The sequence below is a fragment of the Tamandua tetradactyla genome, chromosome 15, assembly GCF_023851605.1.
Source record: "Tamandua tetradactyla isolate mTamTet1 chromosome 15, mTamTet1.pri, whole genome shotgun sequence".
NCBI classification, from domain to species: Eukaryota; Metazoa; Chordata; class Mammalia; order Pilosa; family Myrmecophagidae; genus Tamandua; species Tamandua tetradactyla.
In genome coordinates this window covers 62,364,486-62,391,428 of record NC_135341.1, presented here as the reverse complement: position 1 = coordinate 62,391,428, position 26,943 = coordinate 62,364,486, and the positions used below count along the sequence as shown (strand labels likewise).

At 34.1% G+C, this 26,943-nt stretch overlaps 1 protein-coding gene across 6 annotated transcripts in view; it reads right to left on the bottom strand.

The window, feature by feature from the left end:
* Positions 1 to 280: 280 nt before the first annotated feature.
* NGLY1 (N-glycanase 1) overlaps positions 281 to 26,943 on the bottom strand; it is a 77,013-nt gene continuing 50,350 nt past the window's right edge. For 4 of the 6 annotated variants that reach the window (XM_077129968.1, XM_077129971.1, XM_077129969.1 and 1 more), the window contains 8 exons: positions 24,824 to 25,046; positions 18,973 to 19,094; positions 17,808 to 17,953; positions 14,831 to 14,941; positions 13,417 to 13,581; positions 9,290 to 9,475; positions 993 to 1,170; positions 281 to 618 (listed from right to left, as the gene is read on the bottom strand). In XM_077129968.1, the coding sequence (XP_076986083.1) occupies positions 443 to 618; positions 993 to 1,170; positions 9,290 to 9,475; positions 13,417 to 13,581; positions 14,831 to 14,941; positions 17,808 to 17,953; positions 18,973 to 19,094; positions 24,824 to 25,046 (1,307 nt within the window). In that variant the 3' untranslated portion in view covers positions 281 to 442. Of the gene's footprint in view, positions 619 to 992; positions 1,171 to 6,034; positions 6,771 to 9,289; positions 9,476 to 13,416; positions 13,582 to 14,830; positions 14,942 to 17,807; positions 17,954 to 18,972; positions 19,095 to 24,823; positions 25,047 to 26,943 lie in introns of those variants that run through there. The other 2 variants (XM_077129973.1, XM_077129972.1) reach the window with 2 other exon arrangements.

Genomic DNA, 26,943 nt, shown 5'->3' with positions numbered 1-26,943 from the left:
TATACTTCCATATTTATTAAAATTAAAAAATTAGGAAAATCTAATTCAATTGCTTATGAAGAAATTAATGGCTGATCAGAAAATGTCAAATTATTACTATTAGCTTAAGATTTTGCCATAATCATGAATAACATTAATCATGCCATATTTTACTTTAAAAACTATATTTACAGTTCTTAGATTAAAATGTCATATTAGCACAGTAAAATACTTCAACTATTAAAATTATAGTTATATGGAAGGGAGATTTTAATTAATGATTTCTTTATGGTCCACAGTATAAAGATATATTTTTACTAGGATTATATAATGGATAGCCAGCAAAAGAAATATGCTAGCAAAGGTTAGTAAATTGCCAACAAAGCATGCATTAAATCAACAGACTACTTTAGACCATGCTAAGTCTTTGATGACTGTCAGCATTTCTACAGTGTTCAGATCCTCAAAGGTCACTGAATTTTATAATTATCTCCAAACAATTTTCTTCATGGTCATTTAAGCTTTGTCTAAACAGCTGGGTATGTTGCCAAGCAACATCACCATCTCCTTTGCTCAATTCTGCTTCCAAAATAACTTCAGTGGCACCAGAAAAATCATGATAGGAGTGAAGATTTTTATCTGTTGGAGGGGAAAAAAGAAGTTTGCTTCTGGTTACTTAGCATAAAGAGACAGTTCTGGAATGCATTTTTATATACCAGACTTACAGGTAAAAATCAACCCCTAAAAATACTTAAAAGTTTTTCTTTATGGAGGAAATGCATCCTTTGAAACAAAGAAATTTATCTTGCTCCTTGCATTTGTGTTTCACAGTAAAAAACACCTATCCTTCTGTTACAATGAGGTGACACATGTTTTATAATTTAAACTTTTTTACTGCAAAATATGAATAACTCTTGATATAAAAATGTCAGAGCTACATCTCAAATAAGTACTAATACTCTTTGCCGTGATAAGTACACATTTCATGGTTAATTCTCCAGTCAAATGCTTACCGCCTGTCAGTTCTACTTGTGCTGTATCAGATCGCAATTTCCACTGTATTGTTCCAGTCTGAAAGGTCTGACTACTTGTTTTAATGGAGATGCTATCTACTTTTAGACCAACTGACCCGCACTCAAACTTCCAGGAAATGTAAGCAGAGGACGATCCTGCTCTTCGTGCTAAATATACCTACAAAAAAAGGGGAGAAAAGAAATTGTTAGAAATAATGAAATAGTATAGAAAGCACAATAAACAGCACATTGTCGGAGCATAAAAAAATGAATTTTTCCCAATGAAAATAGTCTTACTGCTAAAATTTTTCATTTAATTAATAGTTTTGTATAATTTCTTCTGCTCTGGAATAAAGGTATTTATTTGAATGCAGGTGCTCCAATAACTACAGTCCTAAAGGACTGTGTGCTAACCAAATTTTGTTAAATCACATTCTCTTTTAAATTAAAAAGACTGGCTATTTAAAATGATCCCTATGAAGAATTATGCTGTAAACAAAGAATCATTTAAAAGGAAATTACTCCTTAATTTTTTAAGTCTGGATTTTCATATTAGCTTTTCTACAGCGAGACAGACCATATCCTCCAAATAACAAAAATGCATCAGCCTTTGCTTTAAGTAATTGTGTAAAAGGTTTCGAATCCTATTTCTGTAAACAGTATACTCCCCAATCACCACTAATGTCCCATACCACTCAAACATACTCTATTTTTTTGCAAGCCCTCTACTGACTCTCCGCTTAGCTCATCCCCTCTTATACCTTCATCAAACTCTTCAAGATGTTGACATGAAAACTGACATATATTGCTTTGGTCTTTCATGGGTAACTCCATCATTCACCCAGATTCAAAATCCTAAGAATCTGACTCTTTATCCACTTATCCCCAGCGTCCAAACTCCAACTATAATCCATGGAAAGTCTTGAATTTACACTGCATTTAAACCACTATACCATGACTTTGCATTCATATTATTGCAATGCCTTACATTACCCAATTTTAATCACTTGATAAAGATTATTTTAAAAATACCATTTCCTTCACCTCATTTGTCTGTTCTAGACTGAACAGCAAGGACCTGAGTCTTGCATTAAGTCCAAACTCTTAGCTTTCAAGGTCCTCCATAATTTCATCCCATCTTGAACTTACAATACTCCTATATGCAAATGTGCTATTTTATTTCAGGTGTACTTGTCTAATCTAACTTAACCTGAGGTTCTGAATTTATAGGACAGTTTAAGAAATATTAAGTATCTATATACGCACCCATATCTTCAAAAGAGACTTAATTATTTTAGAAAATTTAATCTATTTGGAACACTAGTTGGTGATACCAAATAAAATTACATCTGCCATGGAAATGTCCTATGGCACATATTATTCTATCTTTAGTCATCAGGTAGGCACGAATTCTATCTTTAGTCATAAGATAAAAAAACAATTACTGCTAACACTTTAGTCATCCTTAGACTGGCTATGTATAATCAACTATTGTTGTTCTGAATGACAAACCTAGACATATGGAACTGTTAACTGCTCCTTTCAAGTTCAGGACAATCTCACTATAATGCCCCCTGATACTTACATGTTCCCACTGCATGGTTCTCTTAGAATCAATTGTAAGTCTCGAGCACTGGGAGCTCAAGACTGCGACAGTGTTCCCTGGGAGTTGGTTAGCTTCATCTATCTTAATTTACTGGGCATCTAAGAATTATCCATAGTTTTATTCCTTCAAAGATGTGGCTAGTAAAAGAGGTTATCTGGGAAAAATGAGCCAAACAGAGAGGATACTGGAAGAAAGGCTTTCAGGTGCCAATATATACTTTGATTATCTTGTGTATTTTCAGAGCTTAGTAGGTTCAAATGTTCCCCAAAATTGTGGGTATAAAATGAAATAGGTTGAAGTAAAGTTAACTTCAAATTCTGGCTTGTCCTAAGAATTGCATTATTTATACCACATGGGTCTAGGTCAGAAGTATTTTACAGTGGTTTTAACCATAACAGAATGTTTATAATGGCTGTTGAACAAGCCTGGGGGGACTGCTTGTTCTGTGATCTAAAATTTTCAGTCCTAAATGTTTATTTAGATGCCTAAATGAGCATTTAAATATACTGTGAGCAAATAAAGGGTCTCATGCACTCAAGAACAAGGAGATAAATCCCATTTACAGTGAAAATTCATGTCATGATAAATTCTGTCTGGGAGTAACTAACTCAAAGAATCATTTTTAGAGGTGGCAGCAAGTTATCAAGTTTGTGTATACTCAATTTGGTAATTTGAAATGTACACAAACAATAGGATTTATATAAATTTCTAGTTGTGGTCCTATCTATGCATAATACCAAAGAACCAGTAATCATTATTTATTCAGGAGAGAAAAAGACTTCCTTAGCTCTTAACATTCAATTATTCAGTCTGGGGGGTGAGGGGGAAGCCTTTCTAAAACTACTGATTGTTCCTTATATAGGGAATTCCTAACTTCTTGAGTTCTCTGATAGATATATTTTGCTTGATGGCTTTTTTAATTCATAGGTTTAATTTACTGTGTGGTTTTACATGCTCAGCTTTGTAATTTGTGGGGCTACTAAGAGGTGACCGTTTCTAATCTACCTTAGCAGGGGTGGTAGTTAAATCAGAAATCATGGAGTTTTCTCCTGCAGACTGAATTCTATACCTCTTCTCCACACACCCTCACCCCCACCCCAAAGACTTATCTTCTTCCCTATTTAGCATCTGTAAGCATATATAGGCACCTCACAATATGTGATTGGAAACAAGTCCACTGTGTTTATGGCTTAAGGTAAGTTGTACTCTTCCACAATGCCTGTAAATAAAACCTGTCCTTTGGGTTGTAGTTGCAAGCACTATTTTCAGGATTGAGAACAATTTGCATGTAAGTTTCTTTATGTATTTCATGTTCTACAGATCTTTGCTTAAAGATGTTCTGATTACTATATGCCAGGCTGGGCTGCCTGCTGCTATGGTTTCTGGCAGTTCGGTTTGCACTGCACTGTTTCAAGTTGTTGTTTAGTATGCTCTTAGAATTATTCTTTTGCTTAAGCTCCTAAGATGAACACTATTTAAGTTTTTCACACAACAGGCACCTTGTGTCTGTCATTCCTACAGATACCCAGCAGAACAGTTGTATTTCAAGAGGGTTTTAATTCAATGCTGGTAAATTGGCATTGCTCAGGAATCTTATATTTGGTTATTCCATTTTATCACTGAAATCAAACATGAATCCAATGGCAGTTTCTACGTGTATTTAAGTCTCTCTACACTATACTTTCAATTTACTCCATTCTCAGTCTCTGGAATTACCTCTCTGGAACACCAGTGTAATCACATCCCTCCCCCTACCTGAACCTTTTCATGGTTTCCTGTAACATAAAGGATAAAACCCAAACTCTTTGTAAGATAATCAGAATTCCTGGGTCTGATACCTATTCAACTCTGCAATCTTATATACTCTATTTTACCCCTTATTCCTATTTATTCTTCCCTGGACATACCAGATGTTTCCCATCCTGTGCTTTTGCAGATACTATTTCTCATGTCCCCTAATACCCTCTTCCTCCACATACTGATGCCATATTGAAATATGCTCCTTTAAAACTCTACTCACATATTCTTCTGAGAAGGCTTCTCAGATTGATTCTTTCCTCCCCCAGTATCATATACATACCCATGTTCTTCTAGCATTTACTCCATTAATCTTAAACAGTTGGTCCACATGTCTTTCTCCTACACTAGTCTATGCTCACCATTGCATTCTGAGTGGCAAGCACAATGTCTGACAAAGAACGTTTGCTGAATGACTGAGTGACCATTCTTAATATAATGCCATGTACCAAAAAATGGTAAAACTGGTTTTGTGACAAAGAGAGTAATAAAACTGATCAAAAATGAAAAGTATCAAAAAGCATCCAAAGGACATAGAATGAAGGAAGAATATATATGCTGCTCTACATAGTTCTAGGGTGGTACAGAACTTAAGCTATACACATTCATTGAAACATTCTTACATTTAACAATCTTTACTGAACATGTATTATATACCAAGCACTATGCTAGATGTACAAATGATGAGAATACAAAAATGGGTAGAGGAAGACAAGGTCCCTGCCTGGGGAATGTTCATAATCAAGTGGGAGAGAGACAATTATCTCTCAATATTTATTCAATATTTGAACCTATGTCATGAAGGAATGGTGCTGGTGCAATGAGTCCATAAAGAAAGAAATGAATCCAGTTAGCTAATACTAGAAGGAGTGAAATTTAAGACAGGTTTTGAGGACATGGATGAGCTAATCAGACAAACAGGAAAGTAAAAGAGGTTCTGTGTACAGGAGAAAGAAAATGGCAGCTGCAAGGTAGACAGCAAGGGGTAGCGTGGCAAAAGGCAAGGCCAAAGAAGGCAAGGGTTAGAAACTGAAGAGACTGAAGCCGTTCTTCGCATTAAAGGGCACACAGTAAGCACTGGAAGGTTGAAAACATTCCTCTGGCTATACCATGGAGAACAACTTTGAAGGGAGCAGGGCGATTCAGGGAGGCTAGTTAGGAAGCTATTAATACCGCTTTTATCAAGATGTTACGTGTGCCCCAAAAAGTATGTTGGTCTTCTTGATTTAACGGCTCATAATCTTTTCAATTCAGACACCAATGAACATTATTTTTTATGTAGTAATATTCAGTAAATCTCGGTGCTTCTGGGAGGATACCACTTCAAGAGGGTAAGAATCTGTTCTAAAAATCTGAGAACAGGCTTCTTGTGATCTATCATACCAGGTTGAGGATTACTGAGATAAGGTGTGGTGGAAATAAGCTTCCTTCTATTATACAGTGGAGTCAGAGAATCATCCCTAGTTGGGGGTATGCTAGTACAGAAATACTGATTTGGGTGCAAAGGTAAGTTTTAATGACATTATGTTAACTTCTTAGTTATCTGTCTCTACACATATAGTTAAGATTTTAGTATTTTTCTTCATTTGATACTTTATATTATATAGCTGTAAATGGATTCATTCAACATTTACAAAATGGTGCCCTTTGTGAAAGTATATCAAGGCATAAGCTTTTCTTGATCAGGGGCCTGTTTTCTATTTAATGGCCTTCACGTCTCATTTACATTATTTAAATTTTTCTCATACAATACAGCCTCTCTGGCCACACTGTTCTATTGAGAGATCTCAAAACATGGCATGCACTCCATGGCTTTATTTCTGCAGCTTCCCTGCCTGAACACCCACTCAGCCTTCAGCGTCCAGCTCAAATGTCACCTGCTCTGCAGAGTTTAGCCCAACTCCCACAGCCAGAGCTAATTACTCCCTCCTGGGTGTTTCCATAGCAATGTGTTGATATCCTTATTATAGCACTATGAATCGTAGTTAAGATGGCTGTTTATGCTTCAGTTTCCCTCGTTAGATAGTGAGAGCAGGAACTGTGTCTTCTTCATTTTTTTCCCACATAGTGCTGAACAATACCTGGCACAACAGGCACTAAGTAAATGTTTGCTGATGAACAAATGAGTGAATAAGATATAGGGTAGACCTGTTTCTCAGCACAGCTTCTGCAGCTTATCATTATTTACTCTATCATTACATTCGCCATTACACACTGCTAGTTAGGAAGAAAGGCATGATTTTTCTTCATTTCAGCAAGTATAGACTTGTCCTTGGATAAATAACATTTCTATCTTGCTTTCTCTTCAGAGGAATTTCTGGGCTAAAGACAGTCTCCCAGAAGAAGTTCATTCTCTCCCATCAACTGTATAATCACTGCAGATATAAAATATTGAAGTTTTTAATTTTATCTTGTTTTATTTTTTATGCTCTTCTTTAGATAAAGAATAAAATTGATAAATCTACACTTTTATTAAACCTGGAAATTTTTGGTTTAATATAAAAAAGATACCCACTTTTGTATTAGATAATAAATGCATTTTAAATTAGATATTTATATGTTTAAGGACTAAGACAAGCCTTGGAACAAAAACCTATGATTGAAAAAAAAGGACTTTATATTTCTTTTGTACTCTAATTAATCCCCACATGATAAGCACATAGTACATGTTCATAAACATTCGGAGCTGTTACTCAATACCTCACTTTTTTAATCTCTCTAATATATTTTACAAATGAACAACTTATCTTCCCACTCATATATCTTGGCAAGTTAAGTTTAAAATATCCCTAAAAGGTGATTTAACTCCTATGAAACTCTATTAATAATATGGTGAGATCTGGTGTGATAATCTGAATAGCCTTATGTTTATTTTTCTTTTGTATTTAAGAGTTAGATCTTAAGTTTAAAAGCAAAGCCTCTAAGCCCTTGATTTTGCGGCTTGACCTTCTGAAATTTATTCTTGCAAAGGAGAAGCTAAGCCTACTTATAATTATGCCTAAGTGTCAGCCCCCAGAGAACCTCTTTTGTTGCTCAGATGTGGCTTCTCTCTCTAAGCCAGCTCTGCAGCTGAACTCACCACCCTGCCCACTACGTGGGACATTACTTCCAGGCATGTAAATCTTCCTGGCAATGTGGGACATGACCCTTGGGGAAGAGCACTGTGGGACTGAGAAAGCATTCTTGACCAAAATAGGGAAGAGAGAAATGAGACAAAATAAAGTTTTTGTGGCTGAAAGATTTCAAATACAGTCGGGAGGTCATGCTGGAGGTTATTCATATGCATTATATAGTTTTAAAGTGTATTAGAACAGCTAGAAGGAAATACCTGAAAGAGTAGAACTGTAATTCAGTAGCCTTGATTCTTGAAGACAATTGTATAACTATATAGCTTTTACAGTGTGACCATGTGATTGTGAAAACCTTATGAATGGCATTACCTTTATCCAGTATATGGACAGATGAGTAAAAAAAATAAGGCCAAAAAATAAATAAGAGGGGTTGCGTGCCAGTTTGAAAGAATTAAATACCCTAGAAAAACCATGTTTTAATCCTGACTGTCCCATGGAAGAAGCCGTTTTTTTTAATCCCTATTTAGTACTGTAGGTTGGAAATGTGATTAGATTATATGCACAGAGATGTAACATACTCAATTGTGGGTATTAGCCTTTCATTAGAGGGAGATGTGACTCCACTCATTCCAGGTGGGTCTTGATTAGTTTACTGGAACCCTTTAAAAGAGGAAATATTTTGGAGAATGCTCAGAGCCACGAGAACTACGAGAGCCCACACAGCCAGAGACTTCTGGAGATGAAGAAGAAAAATGCCCCTGGGGCAGTTTCATGAAACAAGAAGCCTGGAGAGAAAGCTAGCAGACATCACCATGTTTGCCATGTGCCTTTCCAGTTGAGAGAAGTCCTGAACTTCATCAGCTTTCTTGAACCAAGGAACCTTTCCCTGGATGCCTTAGACTGGATATTTCTATCACCTTGCTTTAATTTGGACATTATCATAGGCTTAGAACTCTAAATTTGCAACTTAATAAATTCCCCCTTTTAAAAGCTATTCTGTTTCTGGTATACTACATTCTGTCAGTTAGCAAACTAGAACAGGGGAAAAGGGGTATGGGATGTTTTGGGTATTCTTTTTACTTTTAATTTTAACTATTATTCTTATTTATTTTGGAATAATGAAAAATTCAAAAATTGAATATTTTCATTACTCCATCATATAGTAGTGATGAATGTACAACTATATGATGATACTGTGAACCAATGATTGTACACTTTGGATGATTATAGATGGTATGTGAATATATCTCAATAAAATTGCATTTTTTAAATAAAGCAAAGTCTCTTACATATTATGGTTAATGTGTGACATAAGTGTGAAATGTGGTATAAGTAAACACAACTATGGCCCTCACCTCTATAAGAGACAGCCAATATTCTGCTCAATCATTCATATCCTTATGAAGTAAAAGCTTGTTAAATGGTTAGCTTCTTGGGACCCTAGACTAAATCTATTTTACTTCCTAATATAATAATTTGCATTTAGTAGGCAATGAATACATATTTGAAAAGGAATTTCATAGTACAAGTTTATATATTCAGGCAAATAAATAGTCATATGCATTGAACATGCACTTGATTATTTTTCTCCATGAAATAATTAAATTCATTTTAAAAAATGAATACTTCCTTGGTATAAATGCAAGAATTTCTAGTGTAACTTTGATTACATATTGGAGGAAAGGGTTTTCTTTTATAGGTTAAAGAAATGCTAAAAATAATTTTGATATATCAGTTTTCACCTTATACACAAATGAAAAATGAAGCTATATTTGTTTAAACAAAGATAAAGGTTTTAAATACAGTTTCATGCATCAAATTACCATGTTCCAGTCTGTTTCAACTTTTCTGAATATGGATTCCATTTTCCACACACCATTCTCCCATCCGGAAATGGTTTGATTGTTATTTGAAACTCGGACATAACGATCTTTCACAATATTATAATAAACATACAGCTGTTTAGAAATCTTCTCATTTTCAGAAGGGATGAACAAGGTTTCTTTTCCCTTAAAAGAAAAGTAGAATTAGTTTTCAACATAATGGGAGATTTAAAAAAAAAAGGAGGAACTGTTATATACATCGGTAAGTGACTCCTCCCTTAAAATATTATGACTTAAGAAATGCAAATTTTTTAATTGAAAAGGAAAAAGTGGTACCACTGGAAAATTATGAAAATATTTTATAGATTAATTAAACATAATCAATATGATGCTGACATAGCACTGAACGTTATAAGAGAGAAAATAGGAGTCATATACTGCAGCTCTCTTCCATATTTCTACGATTTTGTGTTCAACCTGAATCCATGTATTTTTCCTTACTTCCAGTGCCATTACCATCTCTTACTTGGACTACTGTAATAGCCTTCTAAAGTTGACTCTCAGCTTTCAACTCTTAACTCTCCTATCCATGGCTCCACATAACAATGAAAGTGATTTAAAAAATTATCAATTGGGATATGTTACCTTCCTGCTCCCCTGACTTCCCACTATTCTTAAACTCCAATCTCTAAGCAGGCTAACAGGGTACGGTGTGATCTCTAGCTTACCTACTTCTCCTAAAAGATCTCATATTATTCAAGTGAGTCTATGCTCCCAGCATATTACTTTTTCTTTAGTGCCTCCCATAGGCCTAGCTCTTTCCTGTCTCAGGGCCTTGACACATGCTGTTTCTATGCCTGGAATGCTGTTCTTCCTGTTCTCCATATACTTGCTTCTTTCTCACCCTTCAAGATTCAACCAAAAGCTATTTCATGAGTAGCCTTTCTTGATACCCTAAACTGGAAGACTAGTTGGGAGGTATAACTTAAAACAATCTTCTACATGTGTGAAATTACTCTAAAAGCCTATGTTTTACATTAAAATTCCAGGCAAACTTTGCATTCTGGTCCAAAATGAATCCATGTGTGTTGTAATACAAAATAATACCCTATTTCCTGAAATCCCTGAGTGAATCTAAGGTTTGGGAAAGACACTGTATTTATCTTGTGTCTTTGAGTGTCATTTACACAATGGCTCTCCCTCTTTGGACACAGACATAGTAGCCGGGTGTGAGAATCTTGTCTCTAGTCCAGGATTACTCATATTTGCTTTATTGACATACTGGGTCAGACAGTTCTTCGTTGGAGAGAGCTGTTCTGTGCTTTGCAGAATGTTGACCAGCATCTTGGGCCTCTATCCACTAGATGCCAGTGGCATCCCCCCGCCCAACTGTGGCAACCAAAATGTCTCTAGACATTGCCAAATGTTACCTGGAGTACAAAACTGTGAACCACTGAGAACAACTGCTCTAGAATGTCAACAGCTTGCTATGGTATTTATTAATCTATCAGGAGGGTAGGCAATACTTTTTTTTTTAAACATCATGTACTAGGTATTAAACAATATAAAAACTTCAAATGAACAAGAATCAATGAGTAAAATATAAAACATTCTTAGAAACAGGAAACAAAAAATATTTATATGTAACACTCAGAATTTTAAAACAGTGACATTCAATGTATGAACAAAAAGATAACTTCTTAGTAGAACGTGTGGATATTGCTGCCAAAAAAATAAGGTAAAAAAAGCTTATTATTTTTAGAAATTGATTTTACATTAATTAGTATACTATACTTCAAAACACATGCACATGACAACACTTCCCAATTCTTTTCGTGTCTTTCTTTTTCAAAGACATTTCACAGCAGTGACATAAAACAAATGGAAATAAAATTTTAAGGTAGCTTTAGCTATCATTTTATAAAAGATAACTAATTATCAAAGACAAAACAAAAGTATGCTAATGAACAAAGAATGTATGCAACCGAACAAAGTAATCTGGAATAAGAATAGCATTAATATTTCATAGGATGTTTTCAATCTAAGATCAAGATAAAACTTTTCTTTCTAAGAATGATATGACCAGTATTTTCTTATTTTTCAAACTGATTGCAAGGTATAGTTTCATAATCTTTTATTTTAGAATTGACTTTTTTTCAATTTACTCCTAAAATAAACATTCATTTCTAAAGGGGGATGTGATTTCTTTTAAAATCATGGCCCTAATATAGTCCCCAGTAATTGAGAAATTAAAAACATTTTCAGAAAGGAAAGCAATCTGGGTATATGATCCAATTCATAGTTTTAAAGTTTAATCAACTTACATGCCATACAAGAGGAAGCACACTCACCCACACAAAGAAAAAGAAATGAAGACCTAAATAATAGCCATGTCATATGGAACACAGCTGTGATTAAACCAGCTCTTTTTAACTGGCTTCATTTGGAACTTGCACTGTATCAGCAGTGATTTGAATTATTTGTTCAATTTAGATTTTGTAATTCTATGGCTGAAAATACTTTCAACTGCCTGCTACAGATGATGGGATAAATTCAAAAGAAAACATAAAATTTATAGGGGCTAATTCCCCATTTTTTGACATTTTTTTTACTATAGAAGTAAGTTGCAACAATGAAAAATTTAGGAAAAGTATATATAAAATTTGAGTTGTTTGACATTAATCTGGGACTGGCTATCTCCCTTTAAAGCATTTTTACTACATACTTTCCCAGGCCTCTACACTAAATACTTTCTGGTGAATCAACTTTAAGCTCCTAAAGTCAAGGGACAGTATGTTATACTTTATTAATGTCCATTACAGAACCTAGTACAATGCTTTTCACCTAGTCTTTAACTACAGAACTTAACGATAGAAATTATATTTCCATTGCTCATTATTTAATTTTGGGAGATTAATCAAGTAATAATAACTTAAATAAGTCTGATAATGTAATAGCAATCATATCAACAAAAATCACTCCTAGCCTGTAAGATATATATATATATGTACATGTGAAGTATTTACATACAGACATTATCAACTGAATTACCCAAATTTTATATTTTCCTACTTTTTTATTAAGTTTTCAAAAGCAAAAAATAAAAGGTAAAAAGGGCTCTTTTAATGGATTAAAATCCCATTTTAAAAGATTTGAAAAGGCATTTCATGATAGATTATCCAAAAGTTTAAACAGCAGATATTCAACTTCATTATTCTCCAAAAATGCAAATCAAAGTCACAATATACATCTACTACATAACACCAGACTGCTAAAATGAAAAAGACAGATAATACCAAGTATGAACCAAATTGTGGAAGAATGTCATATACTGCTGGTTTGGAAAACTATTTGGTGGTATAGACTAAAGCTGAATATACTCATATTCTATGACCTAGCAATTCCATTTCTGTATACTCAACAGAAATGCACACATTCACTGAAAACACATTCATAAATCTTCACATCAGAAAAATTTGTTAACAGCCTAAAATTAGAAACAAATCAAATACCCATTGCCAGCAGACTGGATAAACAGATTATAGAATATTCATACACTGTAATATTATATCGCAATGAGAATAAACATACAATATACATGTACCAACATGCATAAATCCAACGTGTTGTGTAGAAAAAGCTATACACAAAAGAGCACATACACATATAATAATAGGCAAACTAATTCATCATGTAAGAAGTTAGGAAAATGGTTACTCTTAGGAGCAGATGGTAGGGATTGGAAGGAAACTCATGGAATTTTCTGGTGATGTTCTATTTCTTATTCTGGCTGGTGGTTACAAAGGTACTCAATTTAAAAAAATTCATTAAGCTGTACACTTATGATTTGCGCATTTTTCTGAAATTACTTCTGTAAAAGTTACACTACCCTAAAATTCTACATAAGAGTAAAAACTTAGAAAAACCCTATTTTAAAATGCTTTGCTTAATTCATGTATATGGTTACATTACGTCAATCATTATTGGTTCTCTTCAAATGTTTACATTTTTAAATAATTATGAAGTTAGCTAAAAGACAATGGTCAATGAATTTTTCCCACATTCAAAGTACACAGTACAGGAAGCAGGCAAATGAAAAGATTATCATGGTATTAAGAATTAAATACCTCTAGACCCACTTCACCTCGGGCTACTCTCCAAGCCAACGACCCAGATATTCTTCCACCAAGTTCTCCAGATTTAGGTGTTTTGGGAGATATAAATTCAACAAGCTCCACAATTATTCTCTGAAGAAGTTCTTTTCTTCTGCTTTCTGACAAAGTTAACTGCCTCTGTAATTCATGTTAAAAAAGTTAAGATTAGAGGAATGCTGAAGTCCATCTCTAAGCAAGAATATACTTAAAGCATTTGCATTTTAAGAAGATGCTAAAAGAAGTAACCAGCTTTATTTTCATATGTATTTTATTTGGAAAATTTTATAAATTTTATGTTGAGAATCATTTAATACCTATTTCCAACTCTTCAAAACTTCTATTGTCTTAGAAAATCTGGGGGACATTGTTTGAATGCATCAGAAAGTCATCAAGGTAGTCAGAACCTGAGAAACCAAGATCCCAAAAGAAAAAAATAATTCAGGTGAGGTACTGCACCTCTTTTCTCTTCCAGGCATTTGCCAATTTTTAAGTGAAAAGAGTAGGAGAGGCCGAGAAGACAATCATAAAATAATGGCTAAGGTGCTGAAAAACGAAGCAGAATATTTATCAGAATCATGGTGCTAGGGAGAAAATAAATTGGAACTAGAAGACTGAAGGGGAGGGGCTCTAATAAAAACTCCAGGTTTACAGGTTAGGATCTCTGAAGAGCTTCATCTTAGAAGTAAGGACAAATCCAAAAAAGACAAACCTCACTTTCAATAACTCAGTCACTGATTGCATTAAGGAGACCTGCCCTCTTCTAGCTGCCCACTAGAAACAAAATTACCAGTTTTTTTAAATTATAAAAAACCCCACAAACCACATATAGTAAAAATTTCAATACTACTAAAGGGTATAAAATCAAAAGTGAATCTTCCATCTTAGACCCCCAATTCCTCCTTTTAGAAGTAGCCACTAATACCTAAGTCTTGTTTCAGAAGATATCCATACATGTGTTTATATGTGTGAATGTACTTATGAGTACATGTCGTCATATTCAAGACAAAATTACTTTGATAAATAAGACACAGCCTTTATATCAAGTACTACATATATTAAAATTGTTTCATTCAACTTTGACAATTTAATTCAAACAATTCAAATTCAAGCAATTTGTTTCACTGAGACATGACCACTTAATTCAAAATGATACAGGTAAAAAATTATTTTACTTGAATCCTCAAACTTTCAATGAACAATATTTAGATTTTTTTTGCAAAATAATGCTTTTACTTTCAGAATTTGAGTGGGTTAAAAACTAGCTACTCTTGATTATATTAAAAACCTGAAATGTGCCTCCAGCCTGCTGTGCTGGAGACCAGGGTTCAATTCCTGGTACCTGCCCATGCAAAAAAAAAAAAAAAAAAAATACAATCACATCACATACCTGCTTATTAAGCCCATTAATAGTTTCTCGAAGTAATTCTTCTTTAACCTCAGTTCTCCTAGCGATTACTTCCTCATGTTTACAAGAATATCGCCAAGTGACATCAACCACCTCAAACAAATCACAGTACATTAGTAGTTTATAAGATTACAACCATCAATCTTGACTTGCTAGATACCTAGAATTCATGCAGCATTTAGATGCAGTAGAAATACTATCCTTTGTTTAATTTTTAAAAGCCATGAGAAAAGAAAATATGCTTTATATTCATTTTTCTAACAGGTATACTTCCAATAAAAACTGTGGTTTTTCAGATGAGATTTTCAGAACATAAACTTTAAAAGACTTATCTACAAAATCGATTTCACAAAATTCAACAAATAAAAACTTTTCCCACATTTACTGTATTAAATTATGTTACAGAATATAGAACTAACGATATTTTAAATTTTATTGGAGTAAAATATGCATGAGTACAAGGTGCACAAACAGAAAAGGCTTAAACCAAAGTGAACACAGCCATGTAACTAGCACATTTACTAGTCATCTTTGTTTCTTCATTTAGCTTTCTGTCCATTCATTCCAACCTGAAAGACTCCCTTCAGTATTTCTTGCAGAGTAAGTGTAATAGTAACAAATCTCCCCAGTTCTGTTTGTCTGGGAATGTCTTAATTTCTTCTTCAATATTGAAGGACAGTTTTGCCAGCTTCAGAAATTTTATTTTGCATTGTTTTTCTTTCAGCACTTTAAAGAAGTCCTCCCACTCCCTCTGGCCTCCATGGTTTCTGGTGAGAAAACGGCTGTTATTCTTACTGATATGTACAGGATGAATTTCTTTTCTCTAGCTGCTCTTTTGATGCTCTTTTGCCTGGCTTTCAACAGTTTGGAAATAATGTCTCTTAATGTGGATCTCTTTGAGTTTATCTTATTTGGAGGTCACTGAGCTTCTTGAATGTGTAGATTCATGTCTTGTGTCAAGTTTATGAAGTTTACAATATTCTTTCCCTCCCTTTTTCTCTCTCTCTGTCTCTCTTTCTCTACTGAGATTTCCAAAATGTATATGTTGGTTTGCCTACTGGTATTCCCAGGTCCCTCAGACTCTCTGTTTACTTTTCTTCATTCCTTTTTCTTTATGCTCTTCAGACTGGATAATCTCCATTGTTCTGTCCTCAAGTTTGCTGATTCTTTCTTTGAGCTCAATAATGCTCTTAAGCCCCTCCGGTGTATTTTTTTTCTTTCAGTTACTGTATATTTCAGTTCCAGAATTCCTGTATGGTTTCTATTTATAATTCTGTGTCCTTACTCATTTTGTTCATAAATAATTTCCTGATTTCCTTCATCCATGTTTTGTTTGCTCTTTTGACATAATTCAGAAAGTTGCTTTAAAGTCTTTGTCTAGCATAACCAATGTCAGGGATTCCTCAGGGATGGAATAACTGATTTTTGACAAAGTGCAAGGGCAATTCTATGGAGAAAGGATAATCTTTTCAACAAATAGTACAACAATTGGTTATCTATATGTAAAAAAGAAAAAGAAAAAAGAAAAAACCCTTCAATCCTCACCATGAATCATATACAAACATTACTGAATTCAAAATGGATCATAGTCATAAATGTAAACATAAGTATAAAAACAAGGAAACACAGGAGAAAATCATTTTCACCTTGGGCTAGGCAAAGATTTCTTATATTTGACAAAAGCACAATCCATAAAAGAACAAACTGCTAAATCGGATTTCACCACAATTAAATATTTCTCTTTAAAAGTCACTATTGGGGGTTGCAAGGGTAGTTCAGTGGTAGAATTCTTGCCTGCCATGCAGGAGACCTGGGCTCGATTTCTGTTCCATGTACTCCCCCCTCCCCCGCCTAAAAAACAAACAAAACAAACAAAAACAAAAATTCAACAAATGGTGCTGTAATGACGGGATACTCACATAGAAAATAATGAAATGTGACCTCGCCATGCAGCATACCAAAAAAGAAAAAGTCACCATTAAGAGAATGAAAAGACAAGCCACAGACAGGGACAAAATCTTTGCAAAGCATGTATATGAAAAAGACTTACCTAAGCTATATATAGAACTTTCAAAACTCAACAACAAAAAATAACTGAGTCTTTAAAAAAATGGGCAAAAAGTACATATGGATAGCAACTAAACATACAGAAGCCGCTCAACAGCATTCATCATTAGGGAAATCCAAAAAATTACAAGATACCACTACACACCTACTGGAATGGCTAAATGTAGAAAGTCTGACAATAGTGTTAATAAGAATATGGGGAAAGTAGAAAGTACCAGACAGTGGGAAGTATCAGTGAGAATATAAAATGGCACAATCACTTTGGAAAACAGTTGGCAGTTACTTAAAAAGCTAAACACATACCTACCATATGATCCAACCACTTCAACCCGGGGCATTTACTTAAGGGGAAAAAAACATATGTCTATAAAAAGACTTACATCTGAATGTTTAGAGCAGCTTTATTTAAAAAAGTGAAAACTTCCCAAATGCCCATCCATAGGTGAATACATAAACTACACTAAATTCATACACTGCAATACTCTTTGGCAATTAAAAGGAATAAACAATGATATATGGAAACACACAGATTAATCTCAAAATAATTATATTGAAAGAAACCAGATACCACCACCACCAAAGAGAGTATATGCTATATGATTCCATGTATATAAAACTATAGAAATGTAAATTAAACAATAATGACAGAAAGCAGATCAGTAGTTGCTTAGGGAGGGTTAACGGGGAAGATATAATAAAGGCACACAAGGAAACTCTTGGGGATAACAGATGTGTTCACAATTTTGATTGTGATGGTGGTTTTATGAGTATACGCAATCGTCAAAACTTACTGAATTGTACCCTTTAAATATATGTGGCTTATATTATGTCAGCTATACTTCCATAAAACTGTCCAAAAAAGGAAATAAACAGTATTTTTTTGATGTCCTACCTCATCTTTAGAAAATGCAATGACATAGGAGAGCTTCTTGCCCCATCCTACTTCATAAAGTAGTGGTTTGTCACAGACATTTTCACACGCATCACAGTGCAGCCACCGCTGCTGAGAAGGAGAATAAACTTCTGTCCAGACATGGTCTATTCAAATCAGACAAGAAAGGCATGGAAAAACAAGTCAATAATAGTTAAGCGTATAAAAATAAAATGATGTACAATAACTATACACATACTTTTAAGATAAGAATCACATAAAGTAATTTCTAACATTCTAAATTTTAGTTAACAATGCTGAAAGTTTTAAGTCACACAAGACTCTAGAACACTTATATTTCACTGATTTCTCTCTCTTTGAAATTCCTAGAAATATACCCATATTACTTTTGGACTATTTCCTTTAATGCAGTCAGTTTTAGGCTCAATTAAAAATAATATGTACTGTAATGCTAAAGAAGGTAGACACACTAAACAACATAAAAAATTGGGTTCCATTTGCAATGTGAAAGAGTTAATGCCACATTTGAAACTGCAGGCTCTCTCTCTAACTTCAAGATTCAGAACCAACAAGGTCTAAAAGATAATCTCTGGTTACTATGCTTATATTTGATTTTGAGAAGAATAACTGCTAACTGAAGGTTTCTCTTAATTCTGAAAAAACAACAGAAACATAAGTAAACCTCAAAGAACAAGAAAAACAATTTCCTAACAGGTACACAACACATAAGTCAGTTCTAAATAAGGATAAAATAAATCCATGCAGCTTTTATTACATTGTTTCTATATATTGAGATTTAAAAGTTACAAAAGCTTTTACATTAATCCTTAGAAAAATAAAGATTTCTATAACACATTATTATTCTTATTCTTATCAGTATAGAAATGGTACAACTAGTAATGTTAATGAAAGAATATTTACAATGCAAAGAAGGAGGCACAATGCTAGGAGTACTATAGAAATTTTGTGAACCCCACATAAAACTTGTGAAATTGGTGGTATTACAGCTGGTTGGTTGATATTACTGTAATTTTAGAGAAAGCAAATGGAAGCTCACAGTCAAGGTTGGAAAACAGCAGACAAAAAACAGTGGGGCCAGAACATAAAACTGAATTTTGTCAGTATGCAAAGCCTTAGTACTTTCTGCTCATACCACATTTTATACCTGTGTAATCCCAAACATAGCGAGCTTCAAACCCTAAAGCTCGGCAGCACAGTATAAAACAATTGGCCCACTCGCCACATCGTCCACATCTTGTTTCCAAAAGTTTCTCAGGGTCATTATACCTGGTTAAAAAAAATAATAAAGCTTTGATTCTTATAAAAATCAAGACTTTTGAAGAATTTATATTACCTTTATGCTAAACAGTAATGATATTTAATTTAATTCCTTATTACTTCAATAAACAATTGACTGAAGAACCAGAAATAAATGAGACACTGCCAGAATCTTTGGTGAATAAAGATGGACAGTGGTTCTGCATTCAAGGAGTTTACAGTCCTAAGAGAGACTGCTTTAACACAAATAACTTAATATATGGCAGAATGGAATACAAATCATACAACAGATCAGATTCAGTGTTACAGAAGAACACCCTGGGAGGATAGCCTGTACTTAAACTGGGCCTTGAAGGACAGATAAGATTTGGATGGGCAGAAATTCTCTAGGCAATCTACATTAAACATGTGAATTACTATAACAGATGATATAATCAGTTTATTGTATTTAAAAGATAATTTTATCAAAATACTCAGGTTTAGCTTTTAACTCAATTTTACTTAAAATGCCATTTTTCTTTCTAATGATCACTTTGATTAAAATTTTATTCTTTGGAAGTATTCAAAGGTGATTTAAATAAATAATAAAACTTGTAAGTTGTTTTCTGAAATATGTTTGCCACATTCCTTTAAAAAATGTCTTCAATTATAAAATAATCATAACACTGGGGAACACCAAATTTTGAACATGTTAGTGAGTAGGGTTTTGAGGTAATACAGCTAAGCAGGAAAAGTGTCCCAGTTGAGCATAACTGTCTCAAACCATGAGTATGAGGGAGGAAGGAAACAGCTGCATGAATGAACTCCTCTGCAATCCAATGTCTTAAGCAGATAACTCTTGCTTAAGCTAAATTAAACTAATTTAGGTTTTAAGTAACTAAGTAATTGAGAAAAGTCACAAATTTACATTAAGGAGTAATTACAGAAGATTCTGAACACCATATGCCTCCATCTTCTAAATATCACTGGTGCCAGATCAAATGACCAGATTACCTTCTAATTAATAGAGGGTCTAATTTACAGAGAGCAACTAACATTAAAATAACCCATGATTAGAAAGGAAAAGAATAACACTTTATATAAATAAATATGTCACCTTTACCACTACATTCTGCATTTCTTAGTTTATATCTAACTGCCTAGAAAAAGAGTTTATGAAGAGATGGATTTAATTATATACATATTTAATTTCTTTATTAGAGAAGTGTAGATTTACAGAAAAATGCAGAAAATAAAGAAGTACCATATACCCCCTCACACATTCAAGTTTTCGCCATTATTAACATTTTGTGTAAGTGTGGAATCCTTGTTACAATTTATGAAACAAAATCATTATAATTATACTACTATTAATTATACTATTAACTATAGATTTCATGAGGGTACACTACTTGTGTTGTAAGTCCTATGGTTTTTAAAAAATGTTTATTCTTAGTAACATATATACAACCTAAAAAATTTTTTACCCACATCCAAATATATATAATTTGATGGTATTAACTACATTCACAATGTTGTGTTGCCACAAACACCATCCATTACCAAAACTTGCTTATCACCCCAAATACAAACTCTGTACCAATTAAGTATTAATTCCCCCAACCCCACCCCAGTCTGGGCTCCTGGTAAATTGTATTCTAGTTTCTGACTCTATGAATTTGCTTCTTCTAATTATTTCATATCAGTGAAACCATGCAATATTTGTTCTTTTGTGTCTGGCTTTTTAATTCAATTTGATGTCTTCAAGGTTATTCTATGTTGCTGTGTTATCAGCAGAATAATATTTCATTGTCTATTTATACCACATATTGTTTATCCATTTATCTGCTGATGGATGCTTGGTTGCTTCCATCTTTTGGCAACTGTGAAAAATACCTCTATGAAAATTAGTGTGCAAATAACAGTTTGACTCCTTGCTTTCAATTCTTTTGGGTTTAAACCTAGAAGTGGGATTGATGGTCATTTGGTATTTCTATACTTTCTGAGAAACTACTAAACTGTCTTCCATAGCAGCTGCACCATTTTACATTACTACCAACAATGTATGAGTGTTTGTATTTCTCCACATACTTACTAATGCTTGTAATTTTCTGATTTTTAAATAGTAACCATTCTAGCGTATAGTTTTGATTTCCATTTCCCTAATGGCTAATATGTTCAGCATCGTTCTGCGTGCATTTTGGCCACTTGTGTATCTTCTTTGGAGAAATGTCCCTATAAATTTTTTGTCCGCTTTTTTGGGGGGAGTGCATGGTCTGGGAATTGAACCTGGGACTCCCAAATGTAAGGCAAACATTCTACCACTGAAACATCTCTGCACCCTTTTGCCCACTTTTGATTGGGTTGTTTGTCGTTTTGTTGTTGAGCTGTAAGATTTAAAAATATATATTCTACATATTAAACCCTTATCAGAGATCTGTTTTCCCAACATTTTCTTTCATTCTGTAGGTTTTCCCTTTAATTTCATGATGGAGTCCTTTAATGCACAAAATATTTTAATACTGATGAAATCCTATTTATCTATTTTTTTCCTTTGTTGTTTATGCTTTTGATGCAAAGTCTAAGAAACCATTTCCTAATACAAGGTCCTGGAGATGATTCCCTATGTTTTCTTCTAGGACTTTTATAGTTTTGGTTCTTATATTTGGCTCTTAAATCCATTTTGAGTTGATTTTTTGTATATGGTGTGAGGTAGGTGTCCTCTTTCTATTCTTAGTGCTCTAAGTGTTTTTATCAAGAAAGGGTACTAGATTTTGTAAAATGCCTTTTCTATGTCAATTGAGATGATCATGTGGTTTTCTTCTCTTCGTTGTATTAAGGTAGTATATTACACATTAATTAATTTTCTTATGTTGCACAGCTGGGAAAAATCCCATCTGATCACGGTGTTTATGTTGGATTTGATTTGGTAAAATTTTGTTGAGGATTTTTACAGCTATATTCATCAGGGTTATTGGTCTGCACTTTTCTAAATTTCTTAGTTTGTAATTTTCTTTTCTTGTGATATCTTCATCTGGTTTGGTATAAGAGTAACGTTAGTGTCACAGATATTCTTGGCTGGCAACTGGTTTCTTTCAGAACTTTACTTTGTCCCACTGCCTTCTTGCCTCTGTGGTTTCTGATGAGAAATTAGCGTTTCATCTCATTGGGATTTCCTTGTACTTAACACCTTACTTTTCTCTAGCAGCTTTCAGAACTACCTCCTTGTCCATGGCATCCAACAGCTTGACTATTATGTGTATGGGCATACTCTCTTTGAGTATACCCTGTTGGGAGTCATTGGGATTCTTGAATCATACCTTTCACCCTGATTCAGCTGGGTCACAACTTAACTGATGTAATCTCAACAAAAGGTCCTACTTCCAATGGGTTTATACTCACAGGAATGGTTAAGTTTAAGAACTAGGTATATAGCTCCAAACCACCACAGTCCACCCTGTGGACCACAAAAAGGAGTGTTCTTTCCACAAGCAAAATACATTTATTCCATCACAACATCTCAAATGCCTTATATCATTTCAGAATCAATGCTAAGTACAAAGTCTCATCGGAACTGGTTCAGGCGTGCTCTCTCCTGGGGCATAATTCCCCTGGCTGTGGAACTGTGGAACCTAGAAAATATACTATCTACTTACAATATACAATGGAGAGAATACATTGGGCAAACACTTTCATTCCCGAAGGGAGAAACTGGAAGGAAAATGGGTCATGGGTCCCTGAAATCTTGAAACCCAGCTGGGCAAATGTCATTCAATGTCAAGTTATGAGAGTCATCTATGGATCAATGCTTGTCCTCTGGCGTGATGGAGAGGCAGCCCTTCACCTTTCAAGTGGTTGTGCACTAGCCATGTTCTCCCTGAGCCCTGGGGTGAAGTTTCCATCCTCTTCAAGCTGTGGTCAGACTGCCCATGAATTCCTGGACCCTTTCCAAGCATTGGGATGGTGGCCGGCTCTATATGAATGTTGGGGCACAAGGCCCACCCCCTCCAAGTACTGGATCAGATGGCCTACCCCCACCAAATGCAGGTGTGAAACTGCCCTTTATACAAACATGGGTGACCCACTCTCTTAGTGTGAGGAGATCTCTTCAGTCCAGACTTCAGCTTCCATGGTTCTATTCTTGAAGACATTCTTCCCCTTTAATTTGTCTGTTCTCTGTTCCTTTCATAGTCTAGGCTAGTGTTGGTTCTATGCATACAAATTTCACAAATCCTTGTTGGCTTTACATGCAGTTCACAGGGGTCCAATTCATCAGACAACAGAACCTTCCACAGATCTTTCCTGTGTTACTGCATTTCCAATCTTGACTTCCAATGAAATGGCTGACTGGACTTATGTACAGTTAAACCCTCACATGGAGCTCCATTCCTCAGGGACTCATTTTCCAGAAGCTCAGGGAAGGCCCTGATAGAAATTTCTATTTCTGGCCCTGGTCTCAGGAACACAGTATCAGAATTTTCCAAACAATTAATTTCTGGTTTCTCTGTTCTTAAAAATTTCATTTCAAAGCTTATCCCTGTCTTCTTTCATTTCACTATATGCTTAAAGGAGAAAGCAGGCTTCACCTTCCACACTTAGCTTGGAAATTTTCTCAGACAAATATCCAAGTTCATCACTTTTAAGTTCTGCCTTCCATTTGACATCAAACTCAATTCTTCCAAGTTCTCTGCCACTTTAAAACAAATTTGCTTTTCTTCCAGTTTCCTGTAACACATTCATCACCTCTTTCTAAGGCCTCATCGGAAGTACCTTTAACATCCATATTTCTACCAATGGTTTCTTCAAAGAACTCTAGGCTTCTTCTATCAAGTACGTCACATTCCAGCCTCTACTCCTTAACCAGTTTAAAGCTGTTTCAACATTTTTTAATATTTACAATGGCAGCACCCCCCTCTCCTGGTACCAAAATTGTTTTAGCTTCCAAGCTGCCAAAATAAATACCAAAGTATGGGAATTTATTGGCTCATGGCTTTTAGGCTAGAAAAAGTCCAAAATCAAGGTGTAATCAAGGCAATGCTTTCTCCCAAGAGACTGTGGCATTCTGGGGCTGGCTGCTGGCAATCTGTGGTCCTTGGCTTTTCTGTCACATGGCAGTATACATGGCAACCGTGAAAGTTCCACTGACTTTCAGCATATGGTTACTCCCTATAACTTTCTCTCCTTCTGCAACCTTCCCTATAAGGCATTCAGTAATAAAATTCAGATACATTCTGATTCAGGTAGGCCACATCTTCACTGAAGTAATTCCCTCAAAAGGTAAGTACAGCAGTTGAATTACTATCACAATGATCAGTATTAAACATTATCAGTATTATTATATAAAGCTAGTTATATATTAAAAGAATGATAAAGATTTACAGCATTACATGTGCTATGACTATACTCATTTTACATTCTAGAAGAGGAGCCAACAAACTTTTCCTGTAAAAGGACACACTAAATATTTTAGACCTTATAGGTCACATGGTCTCTGTAACCATTATTTAACTCTGCCATTGTAGTAAGAAAATGTCATAAACAATACCTAAACAGATCATCATGACTGTGTTCCAATAAATCTTTATGTACCAAAACAGGCAGTAGGATGGATTTAGACACAAGCCTTAGCTTGCTGATCACTGCTCTATAGGAATATCTTTTTGATACTTCAAATGAAAATAAAAATTATACTAACAAAAATATACTTCTAACCATTCCATTAGGAGATGAGTATGACTTTACATCCAGTGTGTACCCACCTTGGGAATCTATTGCTGAACTGGCATGCATCACAGTAATGATCTTCAATAGTTCTTGCACCCCACTTCAGCTCATCATCATTAGGGGATAATGCTTCACCTCTAGACCTAGTCTGGCCACCACATTTGCTGCACAAAATGTTATTCACCCATTGAAAAAATTCTTCCTTAAACCAATGCAAAAGTTCCAGCAGAAGAAAATCCTTGTCATTTATAGCAGTACCTGAAAAATTAAAACAGAACCAAGTAAGAACTAACACCGACAAAAACTAAAAACCACTATTTTTATAGCAACTTATCTGTATGCATTCAATTCTAAAAAAATGGAGCCAAAATACTTGAAAACATAAGTTCATCTAAAAGGTTTTCCCAAATATGCAAAATGAAGGATCGGTATGTTGTGAACCAGGCTGCAATTGCGCATTTAGAATGGTAGGGTGCTTATCAGATTGTATTATCTAACCTACATTATATAGTAACATGTGCACTGAACAGAACAACTTCTCTGGGCATTATGGTTAGTTCAGTATTGATCCTGAATCGCATGGGAGGGTATGAAAATAACTCTGATTTTTGGAGACCATTTAAATATGACTATATCAAATTTACTACTGGGCATATATACATGGGCAAATATGAAACAATCACAAAATCACAGGCAGAAATCACAGAATAACAAACACTCTTTTAATCATCATCCTATTAGTTTTTATATCATGCAGTATAACTGCATGATATAATATATCCATGGAAACTCAACCCAAAACACATAAAGCCAAAACCATGTCTATTCTATATTTAACAACTCTAACAAGTAAGGACAGATAATATTTTATCCATTTTATTAAGTAAAAAGATAACTCTTCACTTTATTCAAGGCTGTGTTTACCTTTGGGAAAGGAGGGAAGGAGTGGGGAACAGGATCAAGAAGGCATGTACAGGGGGCTTTCATCTCAATCTTTAATATTTTATTATTAACAACAGTAAGAAAATATATATATGTAAGAAATATAAGGTATAATATTAAGACCTAATAAAGTTTGTTGATTACAGGTGTTTGATATATTACTCCAATCTTATATTTATGTTTGATATCTTTAAAAATGAAACTTCAGAAGGAAATAAATTTTACAGAAAACATAAAAGGATAGAAATAACAATATTCTAAAAATGTTAATTCTCCACAAATTATACGTAAGCAAATGCATTCCCAATTTAAATTACAATAAAATTTTTCATAAAATTTGAACAGCTAACAAATTTAACTAATTCATATGGAAGTAAAAATGCACAAAATAGCAAAGACAACTTTGAATAAAAATAATGAGGTAAATTTCTCTCCTAACAATATGACATCAACACATATTACAAATTCTAGTAAAATATTGTGATATTGGTAAAAGTAAAGACAAACAGATCAATGAAACAAAAGCAAGTCTTGAAAGATGGATGTCTAAGTCAAAGTTAGTATTTTAAAGCAATTCTAAGTGGATTGGTTGTTCAATAAACAATACTGGGACAAATAGCTATCCAAATATGAGATCCTCACCATATTTCATTAATTAAAAAATATATATATATATACACACATATATTTACCTATATATGCACATATACACATACAGACATTTGGAAGGAATACTGTTAAGAGTAGCAGTGGAAGATACGGGAGATATATTAATGACTATGTAGGGAAGGCAAGGCACAAATTGTAAATCAATAACAAAAAAATGAAATTTTACAGTATCAAAATTTAAAACTTTTGAATTTGAAAAGGTACACTAATAAAAATAAAGTGAGGAACACTAGGAGAAAAAACAAGTGTAACATTTAACAAAGAAAAGAGAAATATCTAGAAAATATAATGAACTGCAAACCAGTAAGAATGTTAACAAGACCACTAGAAAAATTCAATAAGTACATAAAAAAAGTCCAAGTACTTTATTAAGGGGAAACAAATCCTTTTAGATACTTCTGGTACAATTTGGAAGACAATATAGCAAGATCTATTAAAGGATAAAAGTGTCTTTACCCTTGAAATTTTGATATCTGTTCCAGAGAAACAGTTGTTCAAGTGTACTAGGGAGGTATACTTTACAAGAATATTTGCTGCAACAGTG